The sequence below is a fragment of the Mustela nigripes genome, chromosome 4 (assembly GCF_022355385.1).
Source record: "Mustela nigripes isolate SB6536 chromosome 4, MUSNIG.SB6536, whole genome shotgun sequence".
Lineage (NCBI taxonomy): Eukaryota > Metazoa > Chordata > Mammalia > Carnivora > Mustelidae > Mustela > Mustela nigripes.
Window position 1 is genome coordinate 105,588,551 of NC_081560.1, and position 18,760 is coordinate 105,607,310.

The following is an 18,760-nucleotide window of genomic DNA, read 5'->3' on the forward strand; positions in this document are numbered from 1 at the left end:
ATGTCCGAAAGCTTTATTATTTTATAAAGATGTGGATTTGTTGAGGCTCCGTGCATCCTTTTAGAGGACTTGTTAGAGCATGGTTGGAATGGTTGGAATCTGGGACCAGACGGGCTGAATTTCTTTACCCTCTTAACCCCAGAGAGTCTTTAGAAAAATAGAAACAAAAGAGCACAAAGTACTTAAGGTAAGACACTGTTGTATTCATAATATAGAGAAATAACCACCATGCCTCATGGACAGGAGATGTAGTTCTCCACGGGGCTACAAAACTGTGCTAGTAATAATTTTAATTGGATGCTATCTTTGCTGCCTTCAGAAAGTATCATAAAATGGAATTATTACGGGCTACAAGTGCACTTCCAGTGCCGGCCTCTCACAGGAGGAAAGAGAAAACATTTATCCATCGGAGGGCAACATCAGCGGCTTCTATTTGTTTCCTTTACATGCCTCCCCAGCTGCCTGCTCTCACTTCCTCCTCCCTGGGTCTGAGACATCAATTCGAATTAGGCGCCTTGGACCCGGATGCCAACTTTTGCAGGCCCTGGGCTTCGGTGGGGTGTGGGGGGAAGGGTGGGGGACGCCGCCCGAGGGCAGGCCCGGGGCGGCAGGGTGGGGCGGGGAGCATACCTGCAGAGGATTGGGTGGCGTGAGCGGCGACGGAAGGCCATGTCCCGGAGACTGGCTGGGTTTCTGAGGGGGGCTTGCACTCTGCTGAGTTGGAGACGGTTGGTTCTGGTTCTGGTTCTGGTTCTGGGGATGGGGGTGGGGCTGCTGGGGCTGAGCGGGCGGAGCCGGCGGCTGCTGGGAGGCGGGAGGCGGCTGCTGGGGCGGGGCGGGCTGGGGCTGCGGCTGCGGGGGCTGCGGGGGCGCGTGCGGCCCGGGCGGCTGGTGCTGGCCCGCGGGCGGCGGCGGCGGCGGCGGCGGCTGGAGCTGCTGGAGCTGCTGGAGCTGCTGGAGCTGGGAGTTCAGGGATGAGGTAGCTACAAGGAGAGAAAGGGAACGTGGAGTTGAGACACGCGCGACCTCAGCTGGCGGGGTCTCCGACAGCTTGTCCCGCGCAAGCCGCGAGCGGAAGGGTTGGCTCGCCCGCCCTCGTCTCTTCGCGGCTGGCGAGGGTCGTGGGGGCCCTGGGAGACGAGAGTCCCTTCGAGGGGGAGACTTTGCCGTTGGGAGGGGACCATCCTGTCCCCCGCCAGGCATGTCTTTCGAGGGCACCGAGCAGAGCCAGACAGGGCTGCGCCAGAAGTGGGAGTAGCGTTACTCGCTTTCCCTCTCTTCCTTCCCACGCTGGCCTGGGAAAGCCACGAACGCTTTCTAGATTGGCTTTCCAGTGTTTAGTTCTTCCGGCAAGTGCCCGGCCGGAGTGAAGAACAGAAACTGAGCTGTCGTCTGCTTTGGATCTCAGGCCCCCATCCACGGCGCCTCTCCCACCTGCCGCTTCTGGCCTCCCCAGTTTGCTCACACGTTAGTTTCAAGTTTCTACGCTTTGGGTGGCTTTTTATGTTTTTTTTCCTTAAACGTGGCACATACTTCTTGGCTTTGCAGAGACAAATGCCTGAGTCTGAATATTTTGTCTGCTGATCAAAGAGGCAGAAACCCCTCACCCCTCACCTCCACACGGAAGGGTCAAAGTAGGCTACTGCGAACTCTGCAGTGCTAACTAGACATGACCTGTCAGAGCCTCAAAAACAGGCCAGGAACTGAGAGAACAAAATCATCTTTTTAAGATTTCTTTGTTGTTTGAAAACTAAGGTGAGCTTCTTCACACTAAACACACTATATTTGTTCTATGCCCATCTAGCACTGGACAGTTTCTACATCAGGAAGACTGTGAAGTTTGGCCAATGAATGATCTAGAGAAAATTATTGCTACAAGTTCACTTCCTCCTTTACCTGAATCTCAGGCTAAAAGCTTTCTAACACTACTACAAACACATACAAGGATCAATGTTGAACCCATAGGTCTTGACTGAAATGTTTTCCTACTTTTCCTTTACTTAGAATTAGTCAACTATTTGAATAGTAATAACTCCTGTTTGTAACATTAAACGAGTTCCTGTTTTTTTTTAATGCTCCTTTAAGGATGATTGAGTGGTTCAGTCAGTTAAGCATCTGCCTTGGGCTCTGGTCATGATCCCAGTGTCCTGGGATAGAGTTCACATCAGGCTTCTTGCTCCATGGGGAGCCTGCTTCTAAGTTTGCCTTCTGTTGCTTGTGTGCATGCTCTCTTTCTCTCTCTCTCTGTCAAATAAATAAATAAATAAATAAATCTATCTTTTAAAAAATGCTCCTTTAGAAAAAAATCCAGTGGTTCTGTAAAGTGGAATATTGCATTACCTGCCCTCACACAACAAATAGGTTCTTGAGAAGTGTGTGCACATTGAACCCTGTGTTGAGGACACCTAGAAAATTTGGTAAAAAAAATCAAGCAGTGACTCTAAATTTAAGAATCATTTTGTTAAATTTATTGAACATCAGCTAGGCACTAGTACTGTGCCAGGCAGTACGTAGGATTTAATCCTGCCTTCAAGGAGTACATAGTCTATTTATGGAGATAAGATTAACTCATAAAAAACAATCAGGTCTGGGAGTAACTGTTATAGACCCCTACTGATGGTAGACCAGAAGGACCCAGGGAATCAGGCCAGGGGTTTTCTGTGGGTTAGAGAGGCTAAGGCAGTGTCCATGGAGGTTGTGGAACCAGAGCAGAGAGGGTTCAAGAGAGAGAGGGTCATTCCTCGAAAGGAAGGAAGAGAGGATATTATGGTCTGGAATGTGAGAAATATCAAGATGACACAGCATGGCTTAAGTGATATTTCTGAAGGACAATGTGGAGAACGGAGTGCCTGCACCAGAGGTTCTGGGAAGTTTGAATGACTTTAAACCTTAGAGAAAGCAGAGAGCTTATTTTTTGAAAGTGATGCAAAGATCGCTCCCAGTTAGTCTCCGATATTAAGTCAGATTTTAAACATATAATCTGGTTTATTAGTATTTCTTTTAAAATTGGGTTTGTTCAAAGCCAGGCACACCTGTATCGGCAAAATGGTAGCTTGACAGTTCCCAGGGCACCAAATACCTATCTGTGCTCTCGGGTCCCTTGTAGAGCTTCCCTGTTGGACGGGTTGGGATGGCCAGTGCTCACTGGGTTGGTGAATGACTCTAGGTCTATTCAGCACTTGCTGCAGTGTATGTCCTGCCTTGCATGGAAGCCGCGGTGCTCTGGGAGTCCAGAGGTAGAGACAGTGTGTATGAGACAAGATCGCGAAATACCCAGTCAATGGGAACTCTCTAAAGCTTCTGTTCCGTTTTGCAGCAAACCTAAAAATGCTCTGAGAAATTAAGTCCCTCCGGAAAAAGTCTTCCCATGTATTGGAACCTCAAGAGAATGGCCTGATTTTGTCACCCGCGCATTCCTATTATACAAAATCACGTTTTATTGAAGATTTGGGAGCCCCGCTCAATTCTGACCTCCCAGGATCTCCCGTAATCTGTAGGGTCCCAGGAGAATGGGGTTTGATCTTTCCTTTTGGTGAGTTTACAGATTTGGGGAATCTGATTGCATCTGGCCTCCTGCCTGATTCAAATCAAGCCTGTCCTGCTTCCTTTCAGGTAAGGGGCACATATGTCAGTGCTTATTTTCATGGTTGACTTAAATACCATACTGTTTCATTTTAGTTAGAAAAGCATTTATCTAAATCAGCATTTAGAAGCAGGATAGACTGGAGAATATTGGCAGACAGGTATTGGCAGATGGGTAGGTGCAGCAGACCCTAACCTACTAATGAGACACGGTTCCAAATGTGTCTTCGTTCCTTTATGTTGGTGCGTTCACGTTGCTTGGCTATTTCTTTCCCATAATCTGCAGCTTGCCTGGAAAGGCATTAAATTAAGCTAAACAAAACTTCTTTGAGTTACATAAACTAATTTGGCATCTTCAAGCAAAAAGTGGTGGACTATAAAATATGTCCAGGTATGTACTGGGTGCAAAGAAAGGCACAAGGGAGTGATAGAAGAATGTAAATCTGGTCTGAAGAACTAAAGCCACATACATAACAATATGTAAACAAAAGCTTAAAAAAAGTGGTAAAGCAAGGAGCGTCTAAAGGGCTCATTGTGTAAAGCATACAGAGATACAGACACACAGTAGGAGGGTTCAAAGACATTTAACTACAGAGAATGTGGATAAAATGAAGGTTTTTAGGAATGAAACCCTGACCTTATGCATGAAAGATTAAAGATTTTTATGGTAGATGGTAAATATAAAATGTAACTACAATACCAATAGCTATGAAAGAAAAAGAGATGCATAGAAATTTATATTAGGTCATTTAGCTTTTTTTTAAACTTACAGTGTTAAAAAAGAAACATAAAACAAAATTCCAGCCAACTCTGAACTTCCTAGAGAGAACACTATGACAAAATCTGTGGCTCGAAACCTCCCAAATAATTTAATATGACAAAGGAATAGCCAAGAATCCTCCATTTCTCCATTTGCTCAGTTTCTATTTATCAAGTGTACATTAGAAAAAACTTCTTCTTTTGAATCTTTGTGAGGGGTTTCCTTGGAAGTCTCACACGCAATAGAGCCATACCACCAAAGGAATCAATTACATTGGCTGGGATTTACGTAGACAACTTCCAAGCTGGGGAATGTTTGTTCTCAGTATCTTTTGGATAGCAAGAGAAAACAAAGAGAAAAACATTCTTCCAATTAAAAGTCTCTACAAATTACCAGTTAGTGCTGAACCACGCAAGCTTCTTTCTTTTGTGGGTTGTTTTTTGGCCAGCTCTAGGCAGCCTATCTCAAATTGTGGACAGAATCACTTGGGGAGTTTGTTAGAAAAGTCAATTCCAGAGAGTAGGCCAAAATCTGCATTCTAAAGCACCACCCAGGGGGTCCAGAGCCCTTGCCATTGTGGGTGCCAGCAGCCCAGACCAGAGGGAGTGGCTCTTCCTCTGACCTTCAACTGGAGCAGCTTGCTTTGCCATCTCTCCATAACTTTGAGAATGTTCTTCTGAAAAGTGAATCTGTTCTTCCACTAGCAAAAAAATATTGAAATAAAATCACTGTTTGGGAAAAAAGGGAAAACAGACACCTGGGAAATCTTTCAGTATCTTTAGCATATTTTTTTGATATGAGGGCAATTTGCCACCCATTACTGCCTTTGTGGACATATTTGGGGCTACTCTTGTTGGAGTCTTTTTACAAGTATTTAAGTATGGAGACATAATGTTAGCTTTCAGATGCCGCATTAAACAAGGAAGATTAAAAGCAAAGGAGCACCCATAGCAAAGCAAAAGGAAGAAGTTGCAGCATGGGCCATCCCAAAGGCAGCCATACCTTCCCAGAATGCATCAGGGAGGCTGGGGACTCATAGGTGGCTGGGCCTGCTGGAATGTCCAGCAGGATTTGCCAGGGAGCCCTTCGGTGACAGCTGTTCTCCTACCATCACCAGAGCTAGGACAACCTAAACTCTCAGGAAAAATCGTGGGAAGTCTCTTCTCTAAAGAAATTGAAAAGCATGTCTGGGGAAGAATTAGGATTTCCAATGTGGATGTGGGCACATCAAAGTAAAGTCCTCTTATGTACCCTGAAAAAGCCAGTCAGTTCCCAATATCACCCCAATACACTGAGCTATCAACACTCTTCCAAGCCCTTAGGAAGCCATTCCAGTTTCCAACTGTGTTCCAACCAAGTTGGAAGAAGAGAGGACCAATTGGATACTTTCCTATTAAATTGCAGAATACCAAAGATAAAGATTTTTTAAAAACTTAGAAAATTTTCAGAGAGACAAGAGGCAATCTACAAAGCAATGTAAGTCAAACTCGCATTAGACCTCCCATTAGTAAAACCGTATGGCTAAGATCAGAGGAGCACTGCCTTCAAAGTTCTGAAAGAAGATAATTCCCAGCCAAGAGTTCTATTGCTGGCTCAACTTTCTGTCAAAAGCAAGAGCAGAGTAAGGCCCATTCTGGAAATTGTCAAAGCTTATACATCCTATTTTACACACTCTTTTCTTAGAAAATCAACAAAATAAGGTGGTGAGCCAAGAAAGAGGAATATTTAGGACCCAGGGAGCAGTGTGTGACACTCAGGCCAGAAATACCAGAAGCCCCACTACAACTGTGTCTGGAAGTTCTAGAAAGCAATGAGTCTAGATTGCAGCATGAAATCAAGGTTTAGGTGAGCTCTCTCCAGAAAAAAAAGGAAGATTCCATAGAAGTGGTAGAATATATAAGAGCGTGGAAGAATTTGAAAATATGGAAAAAAAGAAAGGAAACTAGAAACTTTAGCAAAAACAAAAGCTCTCTGGGAAAGCCATGATCAAGAAATGAAAGTGTCGTTCCAAATCAGAACAAGAAATCACTGAGCTCCAAGGAGAAAGGTGGAACCGGTTGAATGCTGTAGAAAAAGAAGAAGCTGGAAGATGGTAGCCACTTCCTAAAAAAAGGATACATTTATTCTCACAATATAAAAAGATGGGTAATAAGATACTTCAGGCAAGACAAACAAACAGTATAAGAACAAGGTATGGTTTTATAAGAAACAATAAAAGAAACAGACAACATGACCCAGTTGTGCAGTGAGATGTGGTGTGATTTTGAGGATTTGGTGAAGGACAAAAGGAGAGTCTATCTGAATGTTTTCTTTAAGTGGCACTAAAATCCAGACTAGAAGGGCATGTGATCACAGCATACTTCTTGGCTTTGTAGGAAATAATAAGGTAGCCATATTAAGGTTAAAAGTATTTACTGGCTTTCAAGTTTTGAAACAGCCTGTAAATAAGGTATGCAAGATTTAATGAGAACATAAACGCTACTAAAATCCTTGACAATGTGAAGTGAAAATTTCCTGGGAGGGAGGAGGGGAAGTGAGAACCAGAGCATTAAGTGGGGACTCAAGAGACCCCTCCATAGGGGACCAAACATATGGGGATTTAAAGGTGATATTTGAAGTCATAAAGGTAACTAAGATCAGGGCTATACTTCCATCAGTGGAAGGGAGGAAAAGGAAGCAGATGTTGTAAAGGAACTAAACCCTCATACACCATAGCAGGAAATGAGCAGATGAGACATCCAGCTAATAAATGAAGAGGCAGATAGAGATGGAAAGTATTCAGAAACACGGAGATAAGACCGTAAGACCTGAATGAAACTGGGAATTGCTCAATGTGCTCACCTTGGAGGAGTAATCCTGAGGGTAGGGAGGAGTACAGCTGCATTTCTTCACAAACCCTCTCACTGTAATGATTTTTAACTACATGCCTGCATTACATCAACAAAGGTTTCTAGAAAATCAGTGTCAACACTTTTGGCCTGCATCTTGTAGGACAATAGCTAATTCTTTGGGGCCAGGCATGGTTCTAGACCCTCATATTTCTTTTCCGTCCTCCCAATAACCTTATAAAGTCAGTCTCCTAGATCCAATTTTTCCCAGTGCAAACCCTGAGCCAAGGCTTCAAGTGCCAGTGATTTATTAAGAAGGGCTTCCAGAAGAAACTAGGGTGGGAGTAAAGAACAACAGGATAGAGAAGGGCAAGAAGCAAAGGGTGGTGAGATTTTAGGTGAACTCCCCACCCCTCCCCTATCTCATCCTCTCCCCAGGGGCTCTGAAGCATGAACTGCACTCAGAGCCTGTCCTGTCTTGAAGCTCATCTTCTCCTCTTCCTGCACCAGGAAGTCATTGGCTCCAGGTGATCTGCGGCATAAACTCCTGGAGCTTCTTATTCTCGAATGGGGGGAAGTGACTCCAGTGCCCCAGAATCAGAGAACTTCCTAAGAACTACCATACAGTATCTGATAATTACCACCAGAGGTCATGATACTGTGTAGCAGGCCCAGAAAGGTACTCAGTAATGCCTTCAAAGTGACAGGATATGAATTTGCAGGAACTCATCTATAATGGTTTGGTCACAACACAACCATATCAGGTCCCCTTGACTATTTCTCTATGTATACAAGGATATATCTATTTATATCTATAAATACACCATCACATACATATCTGTATAATATCCACCTATATCTGCATTTACACCACTATATCTATATATAATCCCATACCTACAGACATAATGTATGTCATCTGTATATCTATCTATATTTATATCTATATATACACCAAGCCAAGTTAAAGAGACAGGTGGTCTCCAGCCTCTAATACTTTGGTCAATTAATTACTAAACAGAATGCTGGTGATAGAGGATTGAACAAAACAGAAAAGCGTGTTGCTATTATATTGCTTAGAGATCATTTCCACTGAAGTTTTAACGTAGCAATAGGAAGTAACTAGCCATCAGACAGAGGCTAGTTATCACCAGAAGCACAGAAAGAGACACTTTACAGAAATCAGTTTTGGGCTTGGGATGGTGTTCTGAGACCATGACCTACCTGGCCCAGAGGGGCAGATATACCTCCTTGTGCAAATATTCATGGCCATATTATCTTTGAATAATCGACATGCTTAATTTCATATTCATGGTCATCTGCAAATCTTCTGCCAAGATTAGAATTTTCATGGTTTTGTCCTTCTATAAGCAGAGAAATTGTTCACCAAAGGACAATCATATCAGGTCCACTTAACAATTATATTTCTTTTTGTAAATTAAAAAAGACATTCTCGTTTTATAAACCTGTCTTTTTGGGTGTGAGTGAGTATAGTAATATTTGGATCCATTCTGCAACACTAATTAGATAGAACTCCTTGAGCTCCCTGGGCTGGATGGAACCAATTTCACCCTGTGCTCCTTCAGCGACACCAACTGTGACTTAAACCTCCTTTTGAAAAGTCCACAACAAGCAAATAATCCAAAAATTTGTATGGAATCAGAAGAGACCCTGAATCGCTAAGGAAATGTTGAAAAACAAAAATAAAACTGGGGGCATCACGTTACCTGATTTCAAGCTTTACTACGAAGCTGTGATCACCAAGACAGCATGGTACTGGCATAAAAACAGACACATAGACCAGTGGAACAGAGTTGAGAGCCTAGATATGGACCCTCAACTCTATGGCCAAATAATCTTCGACAAAAGAGGAAAAAATATACAGTGGATGAAAGACAGTCTCTTCAATAAATGGTGCTGGGAAAACTGGACAGCTATATGTAGAAGAATGAAACTCGACCATTCTCTTACACTGTACACAAAAATAAACTCAAAATGGTAAAAGACCTCAACGTGAGACAGGAATCCATCAGAATCCTAGAGGAGAATATAGGCAGTAACCTCTTCGATATCAGCCACAGCAACTTCTTTCAAGATATGTCTCCAAAGGCAAAGGAAACAAAAGCGAAAATGAACTTTTGGGACTTCAACAAAATCAAAAGCTTCTGCACAGCAAAGGAAACAGTCAACAAAACAAAGAGGCAACCCACGGAATGGGAGAAGATATTTGCAAATGACAGTACAGACAAAAGGTTGTTATCCAGGATCTATAAAGAACTCCTCAAACTCAACACACACAAAACAGACAATCATATCAAAAAATGGGCAGAAGATATGAACAGATACTTCTCCAATGAAGACATACAAATGGCTATCAGATACATGAAAAAATGTTCATCATCACTAGCCATCAGGGAGATTCAAATTAAAACCACATTGAGATACCACCTTACACCACTTAGAATGGCCAAAATTAGCAAGACAGGAAACAACATGTGTTGGAGGGGATGTGGAGAAAGGGGAACCCTTTTACGCTGTTGGTGGGAATGCAAGTTGGTGCAGTCACTTTGGAAAACAGTGTGGAGATTCCTCAAGAAATTAAAAATTGAGCTTCCCTATGACCCTGCAATTGCACTCCTGGGTATTTACCCCAAAGATACAGATGTAGTGAAAAGAAGGGCCATCTGTACCCCAATGTTTATAGCAGCAATGGCCACGGTCGCCAAACTGTGGAAAGAACCAAGATGCCCTTCAACGGACAAATGGATAAGGAAGATGTGGTCCATATACACTATGGAGTATTATACCTCCATCAGAAAGGATGAATACTCAACTTTTGTAGCAACATGGACGGGACTGGAAGAGATTATGCTGAGTGAAATAAGTCTAGCAGAGAGAGTCAATTACCATATCGTTTCACTTATTTGTGGAGCATAACAAATAGCATGGAGGACAAGGAGAGTTAGAGAGGAGAAGGGAGTTGAGGGAAATTGGAAGGGGAGGTGAACTATGAGAGACTATGGACTCTGATAAACAATCTGAGGGTTTTGAAGGGGCGGGGGTGGGAGGTTGGGGGAACCAGGTGGTGGGTATTGGAGAGGGCATGGATTGCGTGGAGCACTGGGTGTGGTGCAAAAACAATGAATTTATTTTACACTGAAAATAAATTTTAAAAAATTAAAAAATAATTAAGAAAAAAAAAAGTCCACAATAGACATTCTTTCCTCAGGTGAGACACATTCCCAAACATCATTCCACAGGATCTCATGAAAAAACAGCATTCTGTGGTCAAATAATTTGAGAGGTACTGTATATTGTATTCTATGTTTGGAAACCCACAGTGATCATTAGAATATCAATAACTTAGAATTTTGGCATTAAAGAAACCTGATTAGCATTTTTCATCCAACACTCACCAAACTCACTTGACCTTAGAACACCATCATCTTGCTTTTTCTGACTCAAACTTATGCATGCATATATGTAGAACTAATACTGTGAATGGTCCACTTAGGAGTAATCTAAAGATGTTTCTGTCTGTTGTAGTCAAACATGACCATTCAATAAAGAAATTATATACCTATATGTGAACAAGAAATGTACATTATACAATGTATATATATATACAATGTACATATATACAATATAGACACATAAAGTGCAAATATAATATATATATGGTGTATATAATGTACATATACATATTATGCATATATGCAATACATATACATATGTATATGATGTATTTTAATATACTTTTTATATATACAATTTACATATACATACAATGCACTTATATACAATGTATATGTCCATACATAATTGCATATATAACTATATATACATGAATTACATATATATATATCAGTGTCTCTGGAGGAAATAATAAATTATTTTCAATATAAAATAAGTTTAATAAAATTGTTTTCTTTTGGGGGTATAATTGAATGTATTAGTTTTAGGTGTATGGCATTTTGATTGTTATATTTATATATTGCAAAATAATGACCAGAAAAACTTTAGTTAACAACCTTCATCACACAGAGTTACAATTGTTTTATCCTTGCAAGATGAGAACTTGTAAGAATTTCTGTCTCAGGAATTTTCAAATATAAGATCTAGTATTGTCAACTATATTCACTATGCTGTACGTTACATCTCCAGAACTTACATATCTTCTAACTGGAAGTTGGTACTTTTTGAGCACCTTGACCCATTTCATCCACTCCAAATCCCACTTCTCTGTGGCAACCACCTATCTGGTCTCTGAATCTATGAAGGGGTTTTTTTTGTTTTTTTTTTTTTTTTTAAAGATTCCACATATAAGTGAAATCATGCAGTATTTGTCTTTCTGTCTGGCTTAGGATATATGGATATCCTGAGGATAATGCCCTCAGGATCCATCCAGGTTGTTGTAAACAGCAGGATTTCCTTTTCTCTCATGTCTGAAGAATCTTCCATGGTACACATATGTACCACATTTTCTTTATCCTTTATCTGTCAGTGGACACTCTAATAAGGCTGCCTGGATTAATCTGTAATCAGATTTATGCAGTGTGGTGAAACCTAGTTAGTTCATGCTGAAGAGAAGCTGTAAGTGAGTGTGGTAAATGTCTTTGATTGATTAAAAATGTAAATAGGTGTTAAGAGGGGTTTATGCATATGGATTTCTTAACCAATGCAATTTTCTTGAAGGCAAAGAAAGCCTTTCAGGTAGTTAGACAAAAATATAAAGTAGAAAAGAGAAAGACATACAAAAAAAGTTCTTGAAAGGTGCAGAGGGAAACCAGAGCTGGAAATTTCTCTGACTAGCTAGGACAACCTGGGAACTAGCCAGACTCTCCCCAGCACTGGAAAAGCATCACTGTGAGCTGTTGAGGAACGTGGGATGGATATTGTGCTCTTCAAATAAGCATACAACATGAGTAAAGGACGAAAATGCAGTTCTATCAATACTAAACCTTTTTTAAAAATAAGATCTTCCTTTCAAAAAAGATTTAAATAACCCCCTCCTGCTTTTTCCTGCTTTTTCCCATCAGATTTTTAAGTCTTCTTCGGGTGTTAATAGCATATCAAATGAGAACGCCTAGGATTTGAATGTGCATTTTGACTAAATTCCTGTGGATAGATTCTACATGTTCCTTGATTTTGCTTGATTGATTTTTCCATAACCTGCAGGGAGTCATAGACTATCTATGGCAACATTCACTCTTGACTTGAAATCTATTTGTTCAGCAGATGAGACCAAATTTATTCATCAGCAAATCCTAACCCTTCCATAATAACTGGTTTCCTTCTCTTCTGGAAGTCAGCAGAGACTCAGTAAAGAGTACGGTTGAAAGCAATGAGACCCCTAACGGGTGATGGTTCTCTAGGCTCTGCTCATTCTCCAACACAGGAATAATCAGGATGGGTTTTTGTTTTGTTCTGAAAGATTTGAGGGTCCGAGAACATCACTGATTATGACACTCCACCTTCTTAAATGCCATGTGAGTTAAATGACAGAAAATGCATTTGGGTAGAATAAGAAGCAGCTCAAAGAAGCGCTCGCGTAACATTCGATCCCATTATTTTCCCCCCATAAATGTGAGAAACAGTTATTAACTTCCTTGGTGACCTCTTCTCAAAAGGCCAATCCACCTTTTAAGTGGAGGTTAAAAGGTTTAAAATTATAGCTAACATTTATGGAGCATGGTGTTCCCAGAGAAAATTTCAAATCATTAGCGTAGAAGTGAAGCCGTGTTCACTAAAAAGGGAGCTATGGGTATGGGGGAAGAGAAGGAGTATGTCCATCTGCTATTCCTATGCTAAGAAAATAATAACATAATTCTCTACACTTATCAGACAAAGCAAGATGTACACAGGCCTTCAAAACAGCAGTCTCTCTTTGCTTTTCCCTTCCAATGAACATTTGCAGGAGAAAATATTAGAGGCGATTCAAAGTATATGGTGCCTGGTTTAAACACAGCACTATGTTCACTCAAATTTCTTTTAGGCTATAGTCACATGGGCCAGTGCTTATTTTCATGGTTGATTTAATCCATCCCTCTGCCACTGTGGGGATTATTCCCTACAGTTATTCTCCAGTGAGCTGTCAGTTCAGATTAAAAAAAGTTAAGTGACAAAGATGCAGTAGCTGATTCCTTTAGAAGGCTCTGGATGCTAGAATGTATAGCAAGAGAGTTCTTTTTAAGAATCGGACTGGGTTCTCCTCTTTTTCACTTCCCCCATAAGGAAGTACTACAAGCCTTCCTTATGGGGACTGAATGGCAAACTCTACGCAGGTGATGCACCGTTGTTCCCATACAACAACGTCAAGGTTACCAATAAGGCTTAATAGTTCTTATCTCATGGGATCTTGCTTATTTCTCGAGAAGAGGAAATAGCATATATTTCCTCTTACTTTACAGATGAAGATGTCTGTAGATGAAGAATCTATAGATGACTCTAGGACCGCGTGTATCCTAGCATTGTTTGGCTCACGCAATAAGTGATAAAACTCTCCTTAAGCTACACCTATTTTTGTATTTTGAAACATAGGAATTAACCATATGTCCTTGCTAGATTTGCAGTTCCATTCCAGATTCATTGAAAAGAAACTTGTTCCAAAATGACTTTAACTGTATGGCAAAAAGTTACTCCTATTACATCACCATATTATTGTAATTCTCATTTGTATTTTCTTTTCCCAACTCTGCAGCAAAAGTCTTTAGTAGAATAATTACTACACCTCAAGGCTAATTTGATGAAGTTGCATTGACATGCAAATTAGCCACCCAATTCACATAGTTTGTTTTAAGCTTTCGTATGTAGTAAGTTAAAAAGAGGAAAACTAGTTTCAACGAAATAATTATATTAATGAAAACCCTACTGGAAGAACAGAGCCATCAAAAGAAGAATTTTTGGAAAATTCATAAAAAGCAAGAGATGCTGGAAAATTAATGCGGTCAGAATGTAACATGGTTTCACCTATGCTGGCACCCGTGTTTTCGCAGTAAATTTTGTGGATTTCTGCCAGTCTGGTTGATCTTGCTCATGAGAAGTAAAGTAACATTATTTTTACTTTGTTAATGCAGTATGGACGCAAAAGGCAAACACAAACGTGATCAGTGAGGATAGATCAGGTTATACTGTGGTAATAAACTGCCCTAACATCCCAGTGGATTAGCTCCACAAAGTTTATTTCTTTTCATGTCATCATCAGTTGGCAGGGGGTCTTAGCTCGTTGCAGTCACTTCCGTGTCCAAGCTGATGGAGCTCTCACTATCTTGAACGCGGCCAAGATGATGCCAGAAGGAATGACAGGTTTTGAGGGGTGGGGATTTAACCCTCTGGTTTAGAAGTCATGTCATCACTTTCTACAGCAGCTCATTGGCCATTAACAACACGTGGCAGTGCTAAATAAAACACCAGACTAGGAGGTGTCATCTCATCAACTCCCAGGGAGGAGGAAAGCCAGACAAATTTGGGGGAGGTAGTTAATGACCTGCATGAGGGCATCACTCTGCCTCTCAGATAGTATCTGTATTTATTACTCTCTTTCCATGTTTGTTTTCCTAAATTTAACCTCATTATTGTCTGGATCATTGAAAGAGCCTAATTACCTGGCCTCTAATGGCTTACCTTCTCTGCTCTCTTGTCTCACTCATTAATTCGACAAATGTTATCAAGTCATGAGTTGAGTGCCCATCTGCCACCAGAATTATCTTCCTAAAACACTGCTAATGGAAGAAAAAAAAAAAGACTGCATGATAGTTTCCATGATCCGGAGAATGGAACCAGAGTGCTCTATCCATATTCAAGAATGACTGTCTTTGCTCCAGCCCTCCTTCCCAGACTCATTTTAACCCCACCTGAGAACTCTCAATGTCCAAATCAGAGGGAGAAGGTGGTGGTACAGAACTCAGCACAACTTATGGAAATGGGGCTTTAAAAAAGTTTGAATTGGTTAACAAGATTAAAGAAGCAGGAGAGCCTGCAAAAATATGCACTGCTCATTTTTCTAAAAAAAATAAAAATATTTTTTTCTAAAAAAATAAAAATAAAAATCCAGAAGATCTTGCAGCAAATTCTGGAGCTGAGTAACTGTACTGCTAGCCAGGGCTGGTCCCCACTGTAGCCAGAATGAACTGCTCTTCTCCCCATGCCTGTAAGGAGACAATCATGGGGAGCCTCGCATTATGATGAATAACGTGTATCCTGTTGCTTCTTTTGCCAAATATCTTCCTACAGAAGGTAACCATTTCAGTCAAGTCTGTTTTTCCTTCTTAATCTTCCTCCTTCCTCTCAGCAACTTGCATATAATAGATGCTCACTAAATAATTGAGAAATGATAATTGTGGGGAATGTAACCTGATTTACCACTTGTTCACTTTATCTTGTTCCTTTTTTTTTTTTTAAATTTTATTCATTTATTTGACAGATAGAGATCACAAGTAGGCAGAGAGGCAGGCAGAGAGGGAGAGAGTGAGAGAGGGAAGCAGGCTTCCTGCGGAGCAGGGAGCCCGATGCGGGGCTCGATCCCAGGACCCTGAGATCATGACCCGAGCCGAAGGCAGCAGCCCAAACCACTGAGCCACCCAGGCGCCCCCCCTTTTTTTAAAAAGATTTTATTTATTTACTTGAGAGAGAGAGAGAGAGAGAGAGCACAGGTGGGGGAGGGGTAGAGGGAGAGGGAGAAGCAGACTCCCCCCTGGGGAGGTAGTCCGACACAGGACCCTGGGATCATGACCTGAGCCAAAGACAGACGCTCAACTTTCTGAGCCACCCAGGCGCCCCCGTCTTGTTATTTTTACCTTGTGTCATGTGCTTGCTCTGGCTTGGCTCACAAGAGAAGAGATGCTGTGGGAGAATTCTTGAGGTTAAAGAGATTCATTGCTGAGGTTTCTAAAAGACTAGGATCTACAATCAACTTTGTGGAGGGGTATGGATTCCTGTGTTCCTTTTTGGTGACCATACAGGCAAAGGTAGACATATGCATCTGGAGCCTGGACCAAGACCTAAAAATTCTGTGGAATAATTTTATGAACTAGGATGTTCATAAAGGAAGTGAATGAGCATTTAGGGATTCCAGATTTGAAGGTGTGCTACAGAAATTCAACATGAAGTATGCATATAAAATGTGGTCAAAGAGGAAAGGACAAGCTTAGAATGCTCTTTGAAAGGTTATCTGGAAAAACAGCCAAGAGCTTCAGGTGGGTCTGCCACAGACAGAGGAAATCGTAATCTTAGAAGTGCAAAAAATGTCATCAGAACCCAGGACCGATCCAAATTCCCCCTAATCTGAGAAGAAACATCATAGAGCATATGGATTAGAGAGTTTGAGTTGAAGGTCAGGTTTTTAGTACATCCCTGCCAGCAGGATTTGTGAGTCAGCCAGGCATAACAAGGGCTTTGGCTGGTTAAGTAGGGAGTGAGTAGTAAAAGGGCAGGGACAGATGTAGTAGATGTGGAGGCCCCATGGGTCAGTAGCTGTCTCCTCTCTCCATGCCCACACTCTACTCCTCACCATCAGCAAATGCATGCTCTGTTCATCAGGGAAACTGGGCAAAAGTGTGGGATGGATGATTGTAAAGTCACTAACAGTGTTGGTAAAGCAACACTTACAGATCCTTTCTACTTATAATGAATTAAGACATTAAATACAAATCTTGAACATGTTGTAGATTAACTGTTTAGAGGAAGATGAGAATTTGAATTTTATGGCAACACTAGCATCTCATAAATATAAGTAATTCTCATTGTTGCTTGCCTAGACCAATGTAATGATCTTCTGTTTTCTCTTCCATTACGTGTGTGTGTGTGTGTGTGTGTGTGTGTACATATATGCTTCATAACGATGGTTTATATATTATAAGTGCTCCTTTTCTTTTTCTTTTACTTTTTTCTTTTTAGATTGATTGATTGATTGATTGATTGACTGATTTGACAGAGAGCATGCACAAGCAGGGAGAGCAGAAGGCAGAGGGAGGGGGAAAAGCAGGCTCCTCACTGATCAGAGAGCCCAATGAGGGACTCCATCCCAGGACCCTGGGATCATGACCTGAGCCCCAAACAGATGTTTAACCCACTGAGACACCCAGTTTCTTTTTAAACTGAAGCATAATTGACCCACAATGTTACATTAGTTTCAGGTGTATAACATAGTGATTGAACAACTCTATATACTTTATACTATGCTGATCACAAGAGTAGCTACCATCTACAAAATGTATATAATAAAAAATACATTTTGAAAGTACAGTTCCCCCTTTCCTTTTCTCCCTCTGCTTTCTTCCTTCTTTCTCCCATTTTCCTCTCTTCCTTCCTTTTGCCCTATCTTCCCTCTTGACTCTAACAAGTTATTAAGCATCTACCATTGCGAGGGAAGTATTAACATGAATTAGACTCTGATTTCCCACAGTTCATTCACAACCCACCCAGGGGGGAAAGACAGGCAGATGGCCAATCATAACACAATGTGATAGTTTAATACTTCTTGTTTAACCGTATTCCCCTCTTGCCTTATTCTCCAAGATGAGTATAAGTCTTCAGCCTTCACATTAAAACTGCCCACAGCTTAGCCTCAGCCCCCTTTTCTGGAGTTTGTTCCCCTGATTCTCCTACATGAGACCTCCAGTCTGACTGAATGGCTTGAGTGTACAGTAGGTGCATCGCAATGCTGTCCTGGTTGTGGGATGTATACATATCCTCCATAGCTCTCACGCAGACTGTGTTATATTACAGCGTCGTTGTCTTGTTGAGACCATGTTGAGACTCCGAGGCTGTGTTGAGCCTGGATCATGAACCCTCTTGAGAATCTGTTAAAAATACGTACCTGTGCTTGATAGACGTGTTCATATTTGAAAATTTAACGTAACTTTTCAGGAGATTTCAGATGCCTGTGAAGCCCACCCATAGATGTCTACCCAAGGTAAGAACTTCTGGGATAAGGCTACAGGTGAGGGTGAAGGGCACTGGCTTTCTCTGAAACATGGGGCCCCCAGTGGTGTCCACTGATGTGGAGAGGTGGGTCTTCATGCCGAGACTCAGAGTGCGGAAGGTGGGCTGCAGGTGGCAGAGGGAATTCCAGCCCCTTTGATGGTTTTATTCTCTTGGGTCTGGTCTCGACAGTCCTTGCTTATGCTCTGGACCTCCCAGGTGGGAAGAGTTAAAGGTCTCTCTGCCACATGGAGATTCATTCTGAGTGAGCTCAAAGACTATCTGATGGCAGCTTACTCTTTGAGCTTTTAGTAAAGGCATGATAAAATATTCCAGTGCAGTCTCGTTCTGTTAGAGGGGTTAACATGATCCTATAATGGCAGATATCAGACACCACAGAACATTCCTGGACCAAGGGGCTGATTTTTTAAAGAGGCTGTCTGCGAATGAGGTGGGCGTCTCGTAACTCTTCATCTACATCATAAAGGAATATACTTTTAAATAGTACATTTGGAAAGAGTTATTGGTGTTCTGTGAGTAGAGAGTAGGGACTCTGTATCTTTCACTTCATGTCAAGAAAGAGGGGTTTCACACAATGACACAGAGGGCTTATTTGTTTCTTGGCACTGGGGAGACACACTGGACTTGTGTAGGGCTTTAGCTCGGACAA

The 18,760-nt window shown here is 41.6% G+C and overlaps 1 protein-coding gene across 1 annotated transcript in view; it reads right to left on the reverse strand.

Moving 5' to 3' along the window:
• The window catches only part of POU6F2 (POU class 6 homeobox 2), a 369,287-nt gene that overhangs the window by 117,754 nt on the left and 232,773 nt on the right, over positions 1 to 18,760 (reverse strand). Inside the window, exon 5 of the mRNA XM_059397244.1 lies at positions 631 to 983. Coding sequence (XP_059253227.1) covers positions 631 to 983 — 353 coding nt within the window. The remainder of the gene's footprint in view (positions 1 to 630; positions 984 to 18,760) is intronic.